Source organism: Nicotiana tabacum, chromosome 11 (genome assembly GCF_000715075.1).
Source record: "Nicotiana tabacum cultivar K326 chromosome 11, ASM71507v2, whole genome shotgun sequence".
Taxonomy (NCBI): Eukaryota; Viridiplantae; Streptophyta; class Magnoliopsida; order Solanales; family Solanaceae; genus Nicotiana; species Nicotiana tabacum.
The window spans coordinates 118,377,065-118,397,687 of NC_134090.1; the positions used below are offsets into that span (position 1 = coordinate 118,377,065).

Sequence of the window (20,623 nt, forward strand, 5' to 3'; positions counted from 1 at the left end):
GGTTGATCTGAATTTAATCTAAATCTTCGTTTGAAGGAAATACCAATCTTTGAGCTTTTCATCTGAGACTCTCTAACCACTAAAACTATAAGAAAATGCGTTGTTAAGTTTGGCGAAAGGGTGTTTTTGAGGAAGGCAAAAAAGAAACAGAACTAAAAACTCATACTAGGAAACAAAAGATGCCAATCGAAGTGGGTGAACACAGGTAGAATAAAGGGGTTAGGGGCACTTATTACACAACCTTCAAATGACAACTTTGAAGGAAGTTGCTGGCTTGCTGCATACATGAAAGTCTCAGGGATCTAAATTAGTAGTGATACCCCACAAGAGAAGTTAGCAGATACAGATAACAGAAAGATGCCTGTTTTGCAATATAAAAAGCGGCTAACGAATACTAGCACCTTTCATTTCCCACACTGAACTCATTGACCTCCAGTTTTAAGCATCGTGCTTGTATTTCGTTATTCCTCATGTTTAAATTGCCTATTATATGCCTTGTCAATTAGATCACAAGCCGCAACCACAAAAGCAGAGCATACGCTCATAGAATCATTCAATTGATTGACACCAGCAAGATTTAACACAATTTTCAATTAAACATCAGGCTGCAGATGTCAACTAAACTATACCTGCGAAACCACACTCCAGCTAAGTTTTACAAGTTAGAATATACCACAGGAAGATGCTTTCCTACAAGATCCCTATATGTCCAAATTTAAAGTCAAACAGAGGGGCACCTCCGCAATTTTAACTAGTAGATTATCCATAAAACAAAGAGTAGGACGAGAACTTTGAATGAACATGCCCTGCTGATCTACGTAAGATGGCAGTGTCCTACAGGAGACAAATACAAGGGTGGAACTTTAGCAAATTCAACAGGATGTCAAGGGCGTGGCCTCTTGTTGCTGCATGTTGGGCATTTGTACTGCTTTATATGCTCAGCCTTCGCAGGTGTGATCTTCACGCACTTACCATGGAACCACCTCTCGCATATGTCACAACAAATCCAGAATTCATCTGAAGCATAGTTCTCACCACATGCCCCACACAGGGTATCGCCATGCTCTTCCTCCTCTTCATCTAATCCATCATCCTCATCTTTTACTTCGACCTTTGAGTATTTACCCTGGATTTCAACATGAAACTATTTTCATACACCTAATTGTTAAGTTCCACACCATGCATAAGGAAACACACTCAAATCATGGAATTGCTTTTAAAGATTTCTCTATGATAATCTGGAAAATATATGGCAGGAGACATGGTCTAGTTTCAAATAAGATAAACAAACCCCGATGCATACAGTGAAGAAGTGATAGATAAAGTGATGGCAACAAAAAATGAGGACTATAAGAAAGTAGTGAACTTACAGTATATATAAAGCAAACTGAAAGTAGGCACAAACCTCAATTTACAAGGAACCTTGACCCAAAAATTAATGAAGACCAAATTCAGTTGTGAAGATTCAGCAACATTAAATGCTAAGTACAATTGTGAAAACAAGACATTAGAATCAATTGAAAACTATAGCTCCGTCTCAAAAAGCTCAACTGTTGAAAATTTCCGCGTTGCCTCTAACAAGACACAACCTCTTCAAACAACGGGCATATAAGCATACACCCAGAAATGTCACTCCATTAGTTCATAACAACTCAAAATAACTTCATTATTCACTTACTGCTACTACATCACCAAAACCTGAAGCCCAACTAACTCCCACAAGTCACAACTCACATAGCAACATATAAACCTAAGCCCTTTTGATACTAGATGTAGTACTCAAATAAGCCTCCACGGTCCATACTTCAAATAGAAAGAAAAATCAACGTTTATCAACTTGAGAGGCTTGTGTAGAATTCCAGGACTACATAATCTATAGCTGGTTACCACATGGTACGCAAATCCTTCAAAATCACCCGTTGCACTCGTGTTGATCCAACACAATTTGGGTATGAGTGTTGAAAGCACCCCGATCTTGGTCAAGTCACCAAAGGGTGAGTTATAATACATTATAATACAATTTAATAGTCGTACCTCAACAGCGTACTTGTACTCCTACTCATATCCTCCAAGATCTAGGATTTAGGTTATGACAAATTCAATTTTTAGATTCACAACTGCATCAAATATGTGCACCCGTATCCATGTAACATATAATATAACAGGTAGAGATGGTTTTGTCACTGATTAATCATCAGGATGATTATTCCAATCTGTTGGCTAGTAAAAATCACTACAGATTTGGGGTTTCTAGAACGTAGCTGATGAGCCAGTGGTATAGCATCTTGCTATTCACCTGATTGTTGTTCCAATTTGGTAATTAAATTAGATGACCAGCGAGGTATTATAATTTCTATTATTCCAATAGATTTTTTCTAGATTTGTCCCATTAGGATCAATTGCATTGAATACAAAATTCACAAATTCAGTTCTATTTTTCTGAATTCACTTATCAACCAACATCAATCCAACTCAAACTAGTTGGGGTGAGCTCTATTTGACCCCACTTCACTAATACACTATAGGAGAAAAATGCACAAATTCTTGGCTCGTTCATTTTTACAGGGTATGTTGTTGTTGTCTTGTCTCGTTCATTTCATTCATGTTAATTATCTGTTATGACAAAATTATTCTAGTCACTATAATGGTTCTCTTTGCACTGCTTACTATGCATATGAGTTATCAGTCATCATAGACAATACAAGTCCCTAATGCCTACATAAGGAGTTCACAAACATATAAGCAAACAGAGATGGGTTGGAATAGTTGTTTCATATCTGTGGGTCAAATCCCAACTCATGTTGCTGATCTCTTGATCAATAACTTCACCCCCACCCCCCACCCCCCCCCCAACCCCCCAACCCCCCCAAAATAAATCTTTTTTCCTTATTTAGGATAAGTACCTTCAGGCCACACCCTTAAATTTCAAGTTCACTATTTAATGTTCTACGTTCCAAGAGTCCAAGGATTATGTCAAAAACTATCCACTGCTATCTTTGTTATGAATACTGCATAGCAACGGGTCATCAAAGAATCAACAATTTTATTTGGGAGAGGGTTGAAGAGTGATAGTGCCGTACCACTTTAGAGTTTGACTTGGATTTGGTGCTGCTATGGTTAGAGACTGATGATCTCTCCTTTACTTGCTTCTTGGCAGCTCCGGTGACAACCTCATATATTGTTGGCAGATCATTTATCATATTGAACAGGCGTTTCCTGAACCACAGATATCACAAACATTTAGCAAAACAAGAAACTTTTCAATTTAGTAAAATGAGTAGGTAATAGCTCTTCTGCATTCATGACCAAGCACATGCATCGCTAGGGACCATTCACATACAATGGCTTTACAGAGTGACGCTGTTTAGTTACTCAACAGAATAAGCAACTTCTAGTAGGCTATATGTCCACAATAAAATCAAACATAAAAGATACTGCAAAAAAAAAAATCATCAAAGGAAGATCGGATAAACACAGAAAGGGAAGGCAAAAGGCAATGCAACTGCTTTTGTAAAGTCTGTCAGAAAATCAAGTGTACCTATCAGCTTTGTCAAAGCCAAATCTGGCACCAAAGTAAAAGGCAACAGAGAGTAGCCATGCATCACTGTGAACAGCAACTAGAGCCAACCAGTCCTTTTCTTGCATCCCATCTCTGGCAAAGTTTATACCCAATGCTGGCTCTGGAAGCTCAGGAGGCACCTCCTCAGCTGGCAAATTGACTTCCCATTGCTCGCTTGGAAATCCATAAAGGCAAAGATTTTCCTTTTCTGCAAAGTTTTCATGAGAGAGAAACAGAGAGGGAAAAGAAAAAGAAAATTTTGAGATTGCGATATCATCAAAAAGTTTCAGATGAGCTAACCAATTTTTCAGAAAGCACTTATTCAATAAAATATGTCAACGAAACCATTAAAATCCTTATCGAAAGAAGAAACCATAAAAGTACTTGAATATCTGTTTTAATGTGTAAGGTAGACATTACAAGATCAGAAGTCTTGTTGAGCTAAAAGATATTTCAGGCTTTATGCTCAGGAGTAATGTTGCATTCTTTTCAGTTTTCATGGATTTCATATGTCAGGATTATGAAGAACTACAAGATTTTCCAATCATAAACTATCATGAGGCATATAAAACGAAGGATTTGCAATTTGTTTGACCCAAAAGATGATAAATAAAGCACAAAGCCTTGCTGTCAAGTCAAATGCATTAGACAGATTTTGAGCCCTATATTTATGGACCAATTCACATTTCAAGCCGTAAACAAGACCAACATATCGAACCCAAGTCTTCCAAGATATTTCTGCTTAGCCCAAACATTGGAAGCTGGAGTCAGTTTTGAGACAACAATTGAGTGATGAGCTAGGAAACATTTGCTACCCTTTCAGACCAGCTCAAGCAACATATAAGTAGCAAGTCCAATGGACCAGCTAGTTTAAAAAAATATATTTTTCCAAACTTGCATTTTCAATTATACTCTGCTTTATTTGTTTTCTGATGTCTTGCTGTATTATTTATTTCCCTCATCATAATAGTAATTGTCAAATGATTCACATTGCATTCAACCTAAGGCAAGAGGAGGTCCCCATTCTAAGAAAATAAATTTGTGGGTTGTGGGGATGGCTCTTGAACAACCCTTTAAAATTAAACTGGCAACTTACAGAAAAACCTACTGACACTACTCAAAATACAGTAAGGTACATTTAAGTAAATTGTGAGCACATGGTACTCCTTCCTCGGAGTAATGGCCCAAAAGCTGCATAACTATTCTTCAAATAAGTGTTTAGAAATATAGCAAAGATGCTGGTCTGGAACCAATGAACTATGACCTATATAGACACTTAGAAAAAAACCCTAATTTCAGTCTCCCTCCCTCTCCCCTCTCCACTTCGCCCATTTTCAAGTGCAGAGAGTGCCTTCCCACACAAAGAAAAGATTTTTTTTTCAATAGTTTTGAAGGAGCGGAAAGACCCAACCGTGTATTAGGCTTGTCCCTAGGTGACATCAAATAAAAAAGTTTAATTCAGGGAAATCGTAGCAAATAGGAAATGTCCACAAATAGAGCCCCATTTAATAAGTGAACAGAACATAATTCTATATAATCACACTTATATTCCAGAACTCATGAACACATAAAAGCAATTACATAAACAACCCGGGAAAACTGAAAAGAAATGGAGATTAAAACAACAATAATGCAGTAATATTTAACAGCAGAAAATTAGCAAATATTTCTTAACAATAAGAATCAGAACCCACTGCAAATTTATTCAATTGAAAATCTTTTTTTAAGAATATATTTATTGCAGTGAGCGAAAACTTACCAAATAATAAATAGTAAATGCGAATAACACTTTACCACGAGCTAATGGGAATTGAAAACAAAAGTAAGGATCCCTAAAACTCACCAGGGTCACACTGCTGATAAAATTCCTCCACATCTGCAAAATGAATTGCCCAAAATTAAAGTCTCGCAGAGTACAACAAAATACATGCTAAAACCCAGAAAAGGAAAAACTCAGAAAAAGAAGAATTTTGGACAGCAAAAACAAAATAATGATATACATGCAGTTTGCAGATAAGGAAATGTGTGTGTGTGTGTGTGAAAAAGTATACCAGCGGTGAGGGCTTTGATTAAGCCTGTACGACGGCCTTTGAGATCCCTAAAAACTTCCTCAACAGTGCGAGGATTATACTGTGCGCCTCCTTCCATTGCCCGATTTCCACACTCACTGCCGCTGCTTTTTTGCTCTGCTGAAACTACAGTGTTGTCAACGACTTTTAAAGGGTACGAAAAGAATATAAAATAAAGGTACTACTCCTAGTTGGAAAGACAGGGGCACTGTCGTAAATTTCATGGCTTCAACGATAATTTCGGTCGGTCAAGGATGGAAAATGAATTCATACTCGTATTACACAAAACTTGCAAAACTTATTCACTTCAGGACACATTTCAGAATTTGCATATGAACTTACAAATTTAGTAGGCGTTTGGACATGAATTCCAAATTCTTTTTTCAAATTTAAAATACCACTAAAATTTGAATTGAAGATGAAGTTGTGTTTGGTTATAATTTTTGGAACATATTTGGACGTCTTTTTTTTTCAAAATCATGAAACATGATTTATACCCCACAACTTGTAAAAAATATCAAAACCATCCCAATTTGATTATCCTACTTGAAATAAACAATCAAAATATTATTGTTTAACTGTTATCATATTCTGCTTTACTGCAATACACAGAATATGCAAAATCAATATCACATTTTCTAATTCTACTAACATACAGAGAAGGTGCAAAAGCAGGCATATCCACATATTTCTCATAACTATATAATCAAACTTCCAGTAGGCAGAGTTCAAGTATCAACTAAGACTGATGTTCCACCATCAGTCGCCAAAGATGTATCTGCCAAAGATGAAAAATTGATAGTCATTTTATAAATTTTAAAAATATAGGGTAAATTTGTAAAACTAAAAACTAGTAAATTCCCACTTTCAATTGAAAAAGTGGTGAGAACCAGTTTTTCAAATTTGAAAATGGATTTTCAAGTGAAAAAGGAAAAATTGGTAAGAATGAGATAACCAAACATTGTTTTCAAAAAAAAATTGAAAAAAAGGAAAAAAATTTGTATGTCCAAACGGGCTCTTAGGATTTTGTAAGATCTAAAGTTCTTCTATCACTTCAAAATATAACTTCGTAATTGAATATAGGGATTTGAAGTTCTTATATCGCTTCAATGTAATTTCAAAATCTATCACGACTCAAATGCCAACAATGTCGTGATGACACTTAACTCAACCAGCTAGGTAATCCAAACAACATATAATACAATTTGAAGAAAAATCATCAAAAAATAATAAAATAAGAATGCAGAAATTATTACAACTATCCCAAGGACTGGTGTATATGGTATAATCGTTTCATATTAAATGCTTGTATAATAGAGTGACACGTGGAACTAGAGACAGATGTAAAGCGAGACAGGTGGAAGTCAAGACCGGAGGCAACAGTCTCGACTGGCAATGGGAAGCCCCCGAAGGGAATGTTGCTCATGAAGACAAATGAATGTCTGTCACTCGATAGGATTCAATGAAGAATATTTTGTAGTATCAAATACATAGTCCGTTATAGAGAATATGACATTCATATTCTGCCGTTACACATTCTTCAATGACCCCCATAATTGTCATCTAAGAGGGGCTTGATCCTAGGACCTTGTTCCCTAGGTGCCACTATAAATAAGGATTCCAACAATCATTGTAGGGACACGAATTTTCTGACAAACTTATGATATACACATTATTCTAAGCTCAATAACATTCTATTTCTCGCTTATTATTATTACTACTGCCTTCAGAAGCTCTACTCCCGAAACCAAGCTATCTGGTATCTTATCTCGATTTTAATGTTAAGTCTTGCATTTTATTTAATATATTGGGATCAAATCGATTTGCTTGTCTATAAACCACGTATAAATTCAAATGTACTGTTTTATGGGTAAACAGTTTGGCATCTACCGTGGGGCTTAGACAATGACGTAATTGGGTTGATCTTTGCATCTGTTACTAACCTGTTTAAATTCTTTGTCTCTTAGCAAAAAATCATTAAAAATGATAGATAACAGTGTCAACAACATACACTACGTTGAGGCCCAAGGAAATCAGCTCAACACGAAGATTCAATCAGCGATACCCACAACGAGGAGGGCGTAGACACACTGGTCCATGGCCGATAGTATCCACAAAACGTTCGAGAGGCAACTCGTGATGATACTGAAGACGAGCACTTTGTGAAAACAATGAAAATCTTATGGGAGCAACAACGGGCTATATGGGCCACCTCTCACGACAAGATCAGGTCATGATAGAGTTAAAACAGGCGTTGTGAGGTGATTCCAACAACGCAAATGGAAGAGGTCCATTTCCTCCTGGTGCTCCCGTAAACCAAATGGCACAAAGGGTTGATAACAACACCCCTGGGGGTGAGGTCAACTTTGATAGGGCCGGGGGAAAGGCAGTGGACCTGGTAACAACAATGAGAATGATCTCTTTAAAACCAAACTCATATGGTTTATGAGGGAAATAAACACCCAAATTGATCAAATCTCGAGCGCACCACCGGTGTTGAAACGACCAGACTCTAAGAAATACACTGAGTTGCTGTTCAAACCAAGCGCGACAGCAGAATTGATCCCGAAGCGGTTCAAGATTCTAGACATGCCAAGATACGATAGGACTTCGGATCCTCAGGAGCACATCACCACCTATACAACGACGGTGAAAGGAAACGACTTAGCTCCGCACGAGATTGAATCATTCTTGTTGAAGAAGTTTGGCGAGACCCTCACAAAAGGGGCCCTGACGTGGTATTCACTTTTGCTCGAGCACTCAATATATTCATTCGAGATGTTCACGGATTCTTTTATCAAGGTCCATGTCGGGGCCTGGAAGGTACATGCCCGAAAGGCTGACATATTCAAAATTACACAAGGAGAGTCCGAATTGCTGTGGGAGTTCATGACCAAATTTCAGAAGGAGAGGATGCTGCTACTGGCCGTGCTAGATGAGCGGGAAGCAGAGGCATTTACTAAAAGGTTGAATCCGAGGAGTTCTGACATTTCCCGAAAGTTAAAAGAAAGTCTGCTCGAGTTCCAAAAAACGATGTAGGTTGATGTTCACAACCATTACGAGTATAAAATAAGAATTGAGGATGACTAGCTCAGTTTCCCAGCATCAACCAAGGGTCGGGATCGAGAGAAGAATAAGGAAAAGTTGAAGGATGATTTCAACGCAGACTGATGGTCCTCCAAATGTCAAATTTTGCCCAACGAGAAGGCCGAAGGACGTGGTAGATGCTTTCGGTTGGCGGATGGATTTGCTACCAATAGAAGAGCTTATCACAGCCGGAATAACAGGTCATTGCAAGACAAAGAAGTATCAGGCTCTCGAGACTCCACCTACTCTAGGCTGTCTGAGTACAATTTCAACGTCAGCATAGTGGAACTAGTTTCAGCAATGAGAAACATTAAAGAAGCTCGATTCCCAAGGCCGATGAGATCTGATCCCAGTTAGAGTGATCCCAATCTATGGTGTGAGTATCACAGGACTAACAGTCAGCGGACAGGGGACTATCGTCATTTGCGCGAGGAAGTGACAACATTGCTAAAAAATGGACATCTCAGAGAATTCTTAAGCAACCAAGCTAAGAATAACTACGCCCGCAACCAGGATAACGTGAAACCCTAAAAAATATGAGAAGACCCCCCTTTCTTAACGATTAACATAATTTTCGGAGGGAATAAGATTAATGGTGTAACTTTCTCGGCAGCGAAAAAGACAAAGGTATCAGTGACCCATAACAAGAGACTCCGGGAAGTCATCGAGGACGACATTACCTTCACAGAGGAAGGTGCATATGGACTCTTACTACCTCACAACAATGCCCTGGTAATCTCTCTTAATGTTTTAGATTTTAGAATCAAATATATTTTGGTGGACCCAGGAAGTTCAACCAATATTATCCAATGGAGAGCGTTGGAACAAGCCAAGCTGACCGGAAGTATTATTCCTACCACAAAGCTCCTCGTCGGGTTCAAGTTAACAAGCATAACAACCCGAGGGGAGATTCTACTGCCTATGAATGCCGAAGGGGTAATGATGAAAACCCTCTTTTAAGTAGTAGACAGCGAATGGGCTACAATATTATTCTTGGGAGACCATGGCTACATGAGATGAAGGTTGTGCCGTCAACTTACCATCAACTTCTTAAATACTCAACTCCAAAAGGACTTAAACAAATAAGAGGAGACCAACCAATAATAAGGGAGATGAATGACATCTTAGTTTCCAGCAACAAAGGGAAAGAGCATGCATTATAGAAATTACAGGAGCCAGTGCCTGCTCCTGAGCCGAACGAAGTCAACAGGGGGAGGAGTCGTCAGAATCCTATCAGGTACCAAGATATTTTTGGGTATTAGAAGAGACGGATGCAGCCAAATCCACAACTGAAGAACTTGAGCTAGTTGCATTGTTTGAGAAATTCTTGGAAAGGAAGTTCCACTTGGTGACATGACTAAACCCCGAGCGCATGTCAGGATTTTATTAAATTTCTTAAGTTTAACATTGACTGTTTTGTATGGTCGCATGCGAATATGACAGGTATTCTTCCAGAAGTGGCCATGCATAAGTTAAGCTTGGATCCTACTATCCCTCCGGCAAGGCAAAAGAAACGTCCTATTGCCGAGGTCAGAAACAAATTCTGACTGGCTAACTAACGTAGTAGTAGTTGGAAATAAGAATAATAAATTTCACATGTGCGTAGACTACAAGGATCTAAATAAGGCGTGCCCAAAAGACTCGTTCCCATTGCCAACCATTGATCAAATTATTGATGCGACGGCCGGACACGAGTTGATGAGTTTCCTCAATGCTTACTCCGGGTACAACCAAATCAAGATGAGTCTGAAGGATCGGGAAAAAATTTGTTCATAACATACTTCGACATATATTGTTATAATGTGATGTTTTTCGGGCTTAAGAACGCCGGAGCCACTTATCAGAGGCTTGTAAATAAAATATTTGAGAAACAAATAGGGAAAACCATGGAAGTTTACATAGATGATATGCTGGTTAAGTATTTGAATGCAGGTGATCATCTAAAACACCTCCAAGAAACCTTTGACATCCTAAGAAAGCACAACATGAAGCTTAACCCCGAGAAATGTACATTTGGAGTCAACTCCGGTAAGCTTTTAGGGTTCGTGGTGTCATAAATAGGGATCGAAGTCGATCCCAATAAAATTAAAGCCATTGAAGACATTCCCGTCCAGTTGTCAAATATGAAAGAGGTCCAGAGGTTGATAGGAAGACTGGCTTCTCTAAGCAGGTTTATTTCCCTGTCTTTAGAGAAGTGCCATCACTTCTTCTCGTTTCTGAAGAAGAAGAAGAACAATTTCGAATGGACTACGGAATGCCAATAGGCCTTGAAACATTTGAAAAGGTATTTGTCGAGCCCTCTATTACCATAGAAACCTGAGGAAAGTGAACAACTGCTTATTTACTTAGCGGTCTCGGAGGTAGCGATAAGTGTCGTTTTAGTACATGGACTAAAACGACACTTACAAAAGACTAAGTGTCATTTTAGTCCTTGAAGGTACAAAATATCCTATTTATTATGTTAGGAAAATTTTAACGGAGCAGAAACTTGTACCCACACCTAAAAAAATTGGCTTTAACTCTCACAGTCGCCGCTCGAAAGCTTAGGCCTTATTTTCTATGTCACTCGATAGCTGTGGTGACAACCTTTTCCCTGTGAAATATCCTTCACAAACCTGAAATTTTAGCTCGACTGGCCAAGTGGGGAGTCAAAATTAGTGAATTTGATATAGAGTATAAACCTAGTATTGTGATCAAGTCTCAAGTTTTGGCCGACTTTGTGGCTGATTTCAGTCCTGGACTGCTGCCTTTGGCCACAAAAAAAGTGGTGATGGTGTCGGAATTGACATCGGAAGTCTGGACCTTGTTCACGGATAGATCTTCCAACATAAAGGTCTGGGCTAGATGTAGTATTAATCACGCCTTAAGGAGAAACCCTGAGGCATGCCATAAAAACTGTTCCCTTTACTAATAATGAAGGGGAATATGAGGCCTGTCACACCTCCTTTTTACCTACACCCCGAGAAAGGTGTATAAGGAAGTTTTTCCAATTTAAGTGACAATCGAAACGGGATTTATTATTAAAAGATTCAGAGTCGCCACTTGAGAGATTTATGGTGTCCCAAGTCACCGGTTCCAATCCCGAATCGAGGAAAAGATTGACTCTGTTTAACAGTCCGCGAACACAGAAATCCGGGTAAGGAATTCTGTTAACCCAGGAGAAGGTGTTAGGCATTCCTGGATTCCGTGGTTCTAGCACGGTCGCTCAACTGTTATAGCTGGCCTATTACCTGATTTTAACGCATGTTTAGCCTATGATACAATTTTAACTAATTAACCGCTTTTAATCATTTTTAGAAAATTTGCAACGTTACTAAAACACGTCTTGAACTACGTCGCATAAATGCACCCGTGGTCTTTGACATATTTTAATATTGTTGGGATTTGGATTTGGGTCACATAAATGCGCACCCGAATTTAGGAAGGTAATTTTATTAAAATGACGCGCCTAAAGCGACTACGCGTTAGCAACTTTGCAGGGGCCATGAAAATTTGCTAAATGGCATGCCTCAAATTATAAGAATTTTAAAAGAAACAATTAAATGAGAGCCACACATTTGGGATTTTATTTGGCGTGGCGCACCTCGATTCCATTTCTAAAAAAACTAGTCACTTGGGGAAAAAAATTATAATTACTTCAACCCTAAAGTTCACACTTAAACCGCTTGATAAATAAGAAATGGACATGCGAAATTTTCACCATTTTCTCCCTAGGCTTGGTTAGGCTCGAGGCCTTAATTGTCAATAGCCCAAGGCATGACCCACATGAGCAAGACCAGGTTCATACTGTTGCCTACATCAAGAAGTACGAGTGCAGGAAAAAGGAAAGGGAGTCCGGCATAACTGGGCCAACGTTGGTGGCCCAATTTTGTGTTTCAGTACCATATGTTTGTAAGTGTAATACCAATTTGCATGAGAAAGACCCCTTGGGTTTGAGCAAGTGCGAACAGAATTTAGTTGCATGCAAGGGCACATTTGGGTATCACATATGCTAACAGGATAATAAAATATTCACATTGACTGGGCCAGAGATACACAAATCAAAATTCACGCCTGCTGACTTGAACCTAAGCTGGAATTAAATTTTGATGAGGATTCATGCTTACCAACTTTATTCAGAGATGAGAGTCAAAAATAAAAAAAAACTGAAACTAAGACGGCTGTGTAATGGCCGTTGGCTGAACATTATAATGGAATAAGATAACACATGAATTCAATTAACACATCACCACCACTAATATGTATATCACATTGAAAAGTTCTGATTTCCACCCTAACCTTAATATTTTAAGGGATCTATGCAGATTTCAACAAAATGCACTGGTTTTAGCCTAACCAAATAGACCTGGACCTTTTGTACAAACCTCGAACCCAGATTTATTTGCCCATTGGCCAAGACTACCAGTTCTCTATCATTATAAAATAAAATTAAAGCTAAGAGAGAGAAACAATTAAATGTAGCAAGCAAACCAAATTTACAGTAGAGCCTGGCAACATTCAAAGATAAAATAAAAACAGAACTCCATATTTAACTAAGTATTACGACACAAATGACAGAACTCATTCAAGTAACTTCATCTTCTTCCATTTCATATGCCAAGGTGGTGGAGAATACCTGGGTACAATAGCAAAACAAACAAATCCAAAGGAGTGAGGAATTAGCAATACGCAACAGCAAAAAAATAGCACCAGCAGCAGCAACTTAACCCAGAAAAATGAATTTGAAGTAAGAAAAAAACTGTTTCAATTGAGTAATAACCAAGCAACTTCACAACCAAACTTCAAACAACCAAGTCTACTCCATTCCCACACTAAATCATTGGACAATCTTCAGAAAACTACAAGTCTCGTAAAATTATAGAAGGGAAATGCGATGGAACAATAACTCTTCGCCCTCTTTTTTATTTTCAGCTATTTTTGATTTTTCTCGATTTTTGTCTTGAAATTCCAGCCACCTCTATTTCTGTATTTTCAGCTCTTAACTCTAATTCTTGGGTCTGCCTTGAAAGGCAAGTTTAGAATGCCTTTATAGGCAAGGGACTAGGGCAAACCTTAGGATTTTAATTTTGCACTTTGCCCCCCTCTTTAATTCTCATTTTTAGCTTAAAATCCCTAGTGCAAACCTCAGAATTTCAAAATAGCCCCCCATCCCAGCTTCTAGGAAGCTTGCTAGTTAGTTACAGAAAAGATTCCCTCCCCAAAATACCTAGACTACCCTCCCAGTTCCTTGTTTTTACCCTATCCTATCAGCCCAGAATGGGTCCGGTTGGACCCCAAAGGCTTCACACAAGTTAATTCTGGCAAGACCTGGGCTGAACCCTCTACTTGGGCCCAGGTCCAACCCTGTCAATCATGAGATTCCTAAAATGTGAACAAAACTCCAACGGCCCAAAAGTTAAAACAAACGAAATTTAAAACAAAACTGATTAACCAATTAATTAACAATCCAACCTAAACTATTATCAGGAAAATTAACATGAAACCAAGAAAGATAACAAAGGAAATTTGGCTAAAATTTGGAAAGGAAAACCGAACTTGACACTGATTTCACTCAGAACATGCTAGAGAAGGAAGAAAACGAAAAGGCAGGGCAAAGAGACAAACAAAACGAAGAAAGAAAAAGAAAACTTACCGATTTAGACTTAAAAACACCGAATAATTCTGATTTAGCCTCAAAATAGTATAACTCGCCTATTCTTTGGTAAGAACATAGAATAACACCATTATGAGATGAAACAGACTTTGGACACTCAGAGAAAAGCGGAGGACTGAACTTGCATGCACAACCTCCAATTTGGATTATAAACTCGAACCCTAATTTTGAAATTCGAAGGGTTCAAGCCATGCTTAAAGAAAACTAACTATGGGATAGGGTAGAGGAGATGAAGGAGGTAATGGGGTGTAAATTTGGTGGTGGTTGGTGGTGGCGCCGCCACCGAAGAAAACAAGGGCGGCGGCTAGGGTTTCGGAGTTTTGAGAGATTCCGGTGGGATTTGAAGGGAGCTGATGGTGGATTCATGATGAGGAAGGGGAGAGGGAGCTTTGGTGTGAGTTTTGGGGCGTTTGGTGTCCGGCCACCGCCGTGGGCGATTTTCGGCGGTTGGTTATCGGTGGTGATTAGGGAGACCAAAGGGTCTCTGGGGTGTGAGGTAAGAGATGGAACAGGGGGATGGGTAGGGGTCTTCAGACATATATGTATATACGGGAAACCAGTTCTGATCCGTTAGATTAGAAGACATCAACGACTCAGATCTTTCTTTCACGGAACGACGTCGTTTAGGTTTGGGGGGGTGGACCGGGTATCAGGGGCGGGTTTTGGGCCGATTTGACCGGGTACTTGTGTTTAAATCGATTGGGCCTGAAGGTATTAAATGGAAGTGGCCCAAGAGCTGACTTCTTTACTTTTCTTTTCTTTTTCTTTTCATTTCTTTTTTCTAATTTCTTTTTAAATTAAAATTAAAAATAAAACCTAAATTAATTTCAAATCAAATTGTCCTATCAAATTAAATTAACTATCTCCAAATAATAATTACCACAACTAATTAAAAATCAAATTCAAGGAAAAACTACCAAAATTTGAAATTAAAATTGAAAAGTGCAAAATGAACTATTTTTGTGATTTTTCCATTTTTATAAAACAACTAGTTTGTCAATCAATCCTAAAATGTAAAATTAAGTCCTAAATGCAAATGCAACATATTTTGTATTTTTCATTAATTAAATTAAATAAACATGCACAGACAAATGCAAACAATAATAGACAAAAATCTACGAAATTGCAAACAAATGAAAAAAAATTATTTTGTTTTGAATTTATGGGAGTAATTCATATAGGGCAAAAATCACGTGCTCATAAGGCCTTGATTGTAGGACTCGAGTTGGCCCAGTGATTGGACTCCGAGGTCTTTGAAATTAAATGTGATTCCCAGCTGGTAGTAAATCAGTTTTAGGAAATCTTCGATGCAAAGAAGAGCGCATGCAACAATAGTGAAAATCCAAGCTCTACTTGCACAATTCAAGGAATGGTCAATAACCCATATTCCGAGGGAAGAAAGAGCGAGAGCAGACACGCTAGCCAATCTAGGCTCATCCACGAAAATGAAGGGGTTAGACTCCGGTACGTTCGTTCAACTTATGCATTTGGTATTGGATGTGGACGACTATTATGAAGTTAACGTGACTAATTTGGTCTGGAACTGGAGGAATGAGATCACTGACTATCTCGAGCATAGAAAACTACCTGATGATCCCAACGCATCCCGGGCTGCGCACTAAAGTAGCTCGATATAGCTTCAAGGGAGGTCAATTGTATAGAAGATCTTTCCAAGGCCCGTTGGCCCGATGTTTGGGAGCCTCCGAATCTAACTACGTCATGAGAGAAGTTCATGAAGGGATTTATGAAAATCACTCGAGCGCGGATTCATTGGTATTAAAGCTAATGAGGGCAAGATACTACTGGCCCTGAATGGAACAAGACGCTAAGGCTTATGTTTAGAAATACGATAAGTGTCAACGCCATGCACCGTTGGTGCATGAACCGGCAGAGCAATGGCACTTGGTTTTGTCGCCCTGGCCATTCGTGAAATGGGGGATGGATATTGATGTTTTAAGCGTCAATACTACACAAGAGGGGGGGAGGTGATTTGTGTAGTACCCAATTTTCGCTTAACTGAACTATAGAAGAACCTGGTTCTTCTAGGTGTTCCAACTACTACTGTTTGCAGAATAATAAATACAGAAAATAAAGAACACAGAGATTTTTACGTGGAAAACACGTGGCTCAAAAGGTGAAAAAACCACGACCTATTACTCAGTAGGATTTTCCCAAACTTCCACTAAAATCACTGAGCCAAAACAACATTTACAAAAACTCTTTGTAAAACTAAGGATTAACTCTAATCCCGTTGTGGCACACAGCCTCAACTGTTGCGACAACTTCAAGTTAGCTATAACTTGAACACTCTAGGTACCTAATACAATTGCTTCTATGAAAGCTGAAAGGTACAACTTTAAACCACCTACTACAATTGAACTAGAATAAAAGATAGACACAATGGAACTGGTTCTTCTATCTTGTTCATGTAGCTTCAGGAGTGCACACTCAAATCACACATAAATTGCTTGCAAAATCGCCTTGCTCTTTTGCTCTCAATTTAGTTAACTTATGCGTATGTGCATTACATGTAAAAGAGAACAACACTGGCATTTAATAGGTTAGTAATCAGAGTTTAATTGGAACTCAATTGCTGCTCTCCTATCGTAGAAGAGTTCATGATGATCTCAAACTCTAACACTATCTTCATCCTAGATTGTGTTCTCTTCATATAAGGAGACTTTCTCCCCTTATCCAATATGCAACCTTTTCGATCAGATCAGGAGATACTGCTGCTTGATCAGTAGGACTTATCTCCTTCACGTGCATCTCACATGTATAGGTTGATCATGACTATGCTTCACAAGATGGACCTGGTGTCACGACCCAAATTTCCCACCCTCGGGAGTTGTGGTGGTGCCTACTAATGGGAGCTAGGCAAGCCAAATCTTAACTACCTACTACACTTTAATATTGCTTCATTTTAACAAACACGAGACGATAACATGATAACAACGAAATTTTTAAGTAAATAAGGGGAAGTCAATATTTATAAAACCTAAAACTATGTCTATTACAACTTTTAAACTTTAATTACCCCAAAATCTGGTGTCACTATATCACAGACTGTCTAAGAGTTGCTACATATAAGGTCTGAAGAAATAACAGCACACCGTTTCTGAAGTATGAAAAATGAAACAGGAAATAGAGATAGAGGGAGACGCTAGGGCCTACAGACGCATGCAGGTCTACCTTGGGTCTTTGAGTGGACTGAAGGAAGCCCTCCAACTACTGTCCGAAAGCTACTCCGGGATCTGCACACGGTGCAGAGTGTAGTATCAGCACAACCTACCCCATGTGCTGGTAAGTGCCTGGCCTAACCCGGCGAAGTAGTGACGAGGCTAGGACCAGACTCTAGATAAACCTGTGCAGTTATATAACATATGGCGGAAAAGTAACAAGTAATAAGCAATTAAAGCTGGGGAAGGGGAACATGCTTCAGGGGTAGCTGACAAAACAAAATAACAAGAAATAACAAGGAAGCTAACAATATAACTTATAACACAGATAAAGAAAAGTAAAGACAACTTTCACTTTCAGTTTCCATCTTGTTGCAGGCGTGCAACCCGATCCCATTTCTCATATCTTGTAGTAGGCGTACCACCGCTCCCATTTCATAATATCTTGTAGTAGGCGTACCACCCGCTCCCATTTCATAATATCTTGTGGTAGGCGTACCATCCGCTCCCATTTCACAGTTCATCACACAATCACAAGAAATCCCGACAAGGGAACGTAAGTAATATAATAACTTCCCGGCAAGGGAACAAAAGCAATACAATAATTTCCCGGCATGGGAACAACAATATCGAAATAGTCATCCCGGCAAGGGAGAATCAGCTATAACCAATCTCACTTAGCTGGTACTCAGTTCAATTAATGGAAATGCTCAATCATAGAAGATCATTAATTAAAGCACCCAAGTGTCATTTAAGAACACAACAACTTTCAATTTAAGACTCACGGTCATGCTTGACACCAACGTATAGATACTCGTCACCATGCCTATACGTCGTACTCAACAAGAAGCAAGTAGCAAATATGACTCAACTCCTAATCCCTCAAGCTAGGGTTAGACCAAACACTTATCTCGATGCCTTGAACACCACTCAAGTCTTAACTATAGCTTTACCCCTTGATTCCACCACCAATCCGCTCGAATCTAGTCACAAGTTACTTAATTACATCAATAAGTGCTAAATGAATCAACCCCAATGCATGAAAATAAGTTTTCCCAAAGTTTTACCCAAAAAGTCAAAATCACCCCGGGCCTACGTGGTCGAAACCCTAGGTTTGGACCAAAACCTGGTGACCCATTCCCCCACGAACCCAAATATATTATTTGTTTTGAAATCCGACCTCAAATTGAGGTCCAAATCCCCAATTTTAGAAAAACCTAGGTTCTACCCAAAACACCCAATTTCCCCCATGAAAATCTTGGATTTGAAGTTGAAGTTATGTTAAAAGATGTTAAGGAGTGAAGAAGATGAGTTAGAAATCAATTACCAACGTTTTGGAGAAGAAAGGTTGTTTGAAAAACCGTCACTTATGTTTTTTTTGGGTTTTGAAAAGTGAAAAATAACTGAAATTCCCGTTTATTTATACCTCTCTCAGACCCCCAGTGCGGACCACATCAAATGGACCGTGGCCGCACTAGCGTACCTGAAGAGCTGCAGTTCAGCACCCTGTGCGGACCGCATAAGGCCGACTGCGGCCGCACAACCTCCATCGCGGACCGCACAAAGGCGACCGCGGCCGCGCTGGCCCCTCCGTGGTCGCACGCGATTTCTCGCGGACCGCACTAGAGGGTTCAGAGACTGCAACTTCCTGAACCTGCAACACCTGACTTTCTTAGCCTAAAGCATCCCGGAACCTACTCAAAACTCACCCGAGCCCTCGAAACTATAACACAAGTATACACGCAACCTCAAAAACATCCTACGGACATATTCGTGTAATCAAATTGCCAAAATAACATCACGAGCATCGAATTAAACCTCGAGATCAAAGATATTTCTCAAAACTCTTTTAAACATCAAACATCGCAATTAAGGTCCGGATCGCGTCAAACGACGTTCGTTTTCAACCAAATTTTACAGGAATGACTCAAGTCATATATAAGACCTGTACCGTGCGCCGGAACCAAAATACGGGCCCGATACCATTGCTTTCTAATCAGATTTCATTTCAAATTTCCTTAAACAATTTCACTTAAAAAAGTTCATTTCTCGGACTTGGGACCTCGGAATTCGATTCCGGGCATATGCCCAAGTCCCATATTTTCCCACAGACCCTCCGGGTCCGTCGAATCACGGATCCGTTTACCCAAAATATTGACCGAAGTCAAATTTATTCATTTTAACATCAAAACTTAGCATTTTTCATAGAGTTTCATATTTAAACTTTCCGGTTATGCGCCTGGACTGCGCACGCAAATCGAGGCAACTCTAATGAGGTTTTTAAGGCCTCGGAGACACAGAAATCAACTGAAAGCAAATGATGACCCTTTGGGTCGTCAAATTCTCCACCTCTAAAACAACCGTTCGTCCTCGAACGGACAGAAGAAGGAAGTACCTGAGTCGGGGAAAAGATAAGGATAACGGCTATGCATATCGGACTTGAACTCCCAGGTAGATGCCTCAGGAGGCTGACCTCTCCCCTGAAAACGAACCGAAGGAAAACTCTTCGACCTCAACTGTCGAACCTGCCGGTCTAGAATAGCCACCGCCTCCTCCTCATAAGACAAGTCTTTGTCCAACCGGATAGTGCTGAAATCTAACACGTGGGATGGATCGCCATGATCCTCCGAAGCATGGACACATGAAATACTAGATGTACGGCTGATAAGCTAGGCGGCAATGCAAGTCTATAAGCCACCTCTCCCACTCGATCAATAATCTCAAATGGACCAATGAACCTAGGGCTAAGCTTGCCCTTCTTCCCGAATCTCATCACGCCCTTCATAGGCGACACTCGGAGCAATACCCGCTCACCAACCATAAAAGCCACATCTCGAACCTTACGGTCTGTATAACTCTTCTGCCTATATTGAGATGTACGAAGCCTATCCTGAATGATCTTGACCTTGTCCAAAGCCTCCTGAACCAGATCCATACCCAACAACCGGCCCTCTTCCGGCTCAAACCACCCAACCGGAGATCGACATCGCCTACCATACAAAGCCTTATAAGGAGCCATCTAGATACTCGACTGGTAGCTGTTGTTGTAGGCAAACTCTGCTAAAGGCAAGAACTG

The 20,623-nt window shown here is 39.5% G+C and overlaps 1 protein-coding gene across 1 annotated transcript; it reads right to left on the reverse strand.

Moving 5' to 3' along the window:
• Positions 1-539: 539 nt before the first annotated feature.
• Positions 540-5,773, reverse strand: LOC107823574 (PHD finger protein ALFIN-LIKE 5). The gene is made up of 5 exons (XM_016650260.2): positions 5,611-5,773; positions 5,403-5,435; positions 3,539-3,767; positions 3,081-3,216; positions 540-1,126 (listed from the first exon to the last, which is right to left on the reverse strand). The coding sequence occupies exons 1-5, from the start codon at positions 5,705-5,707 to the stop codon at positions 884-886; spliced, it is 738 nt and encodes a 245-aa protein (XP_016505746.1). The 5' UTR covers positions 5,708-5,773; the 3' UTR covers positions 540-883.
• Between the last annotated feature and the right edge of the window lie 14,850 nt (positions 5,774-20,623).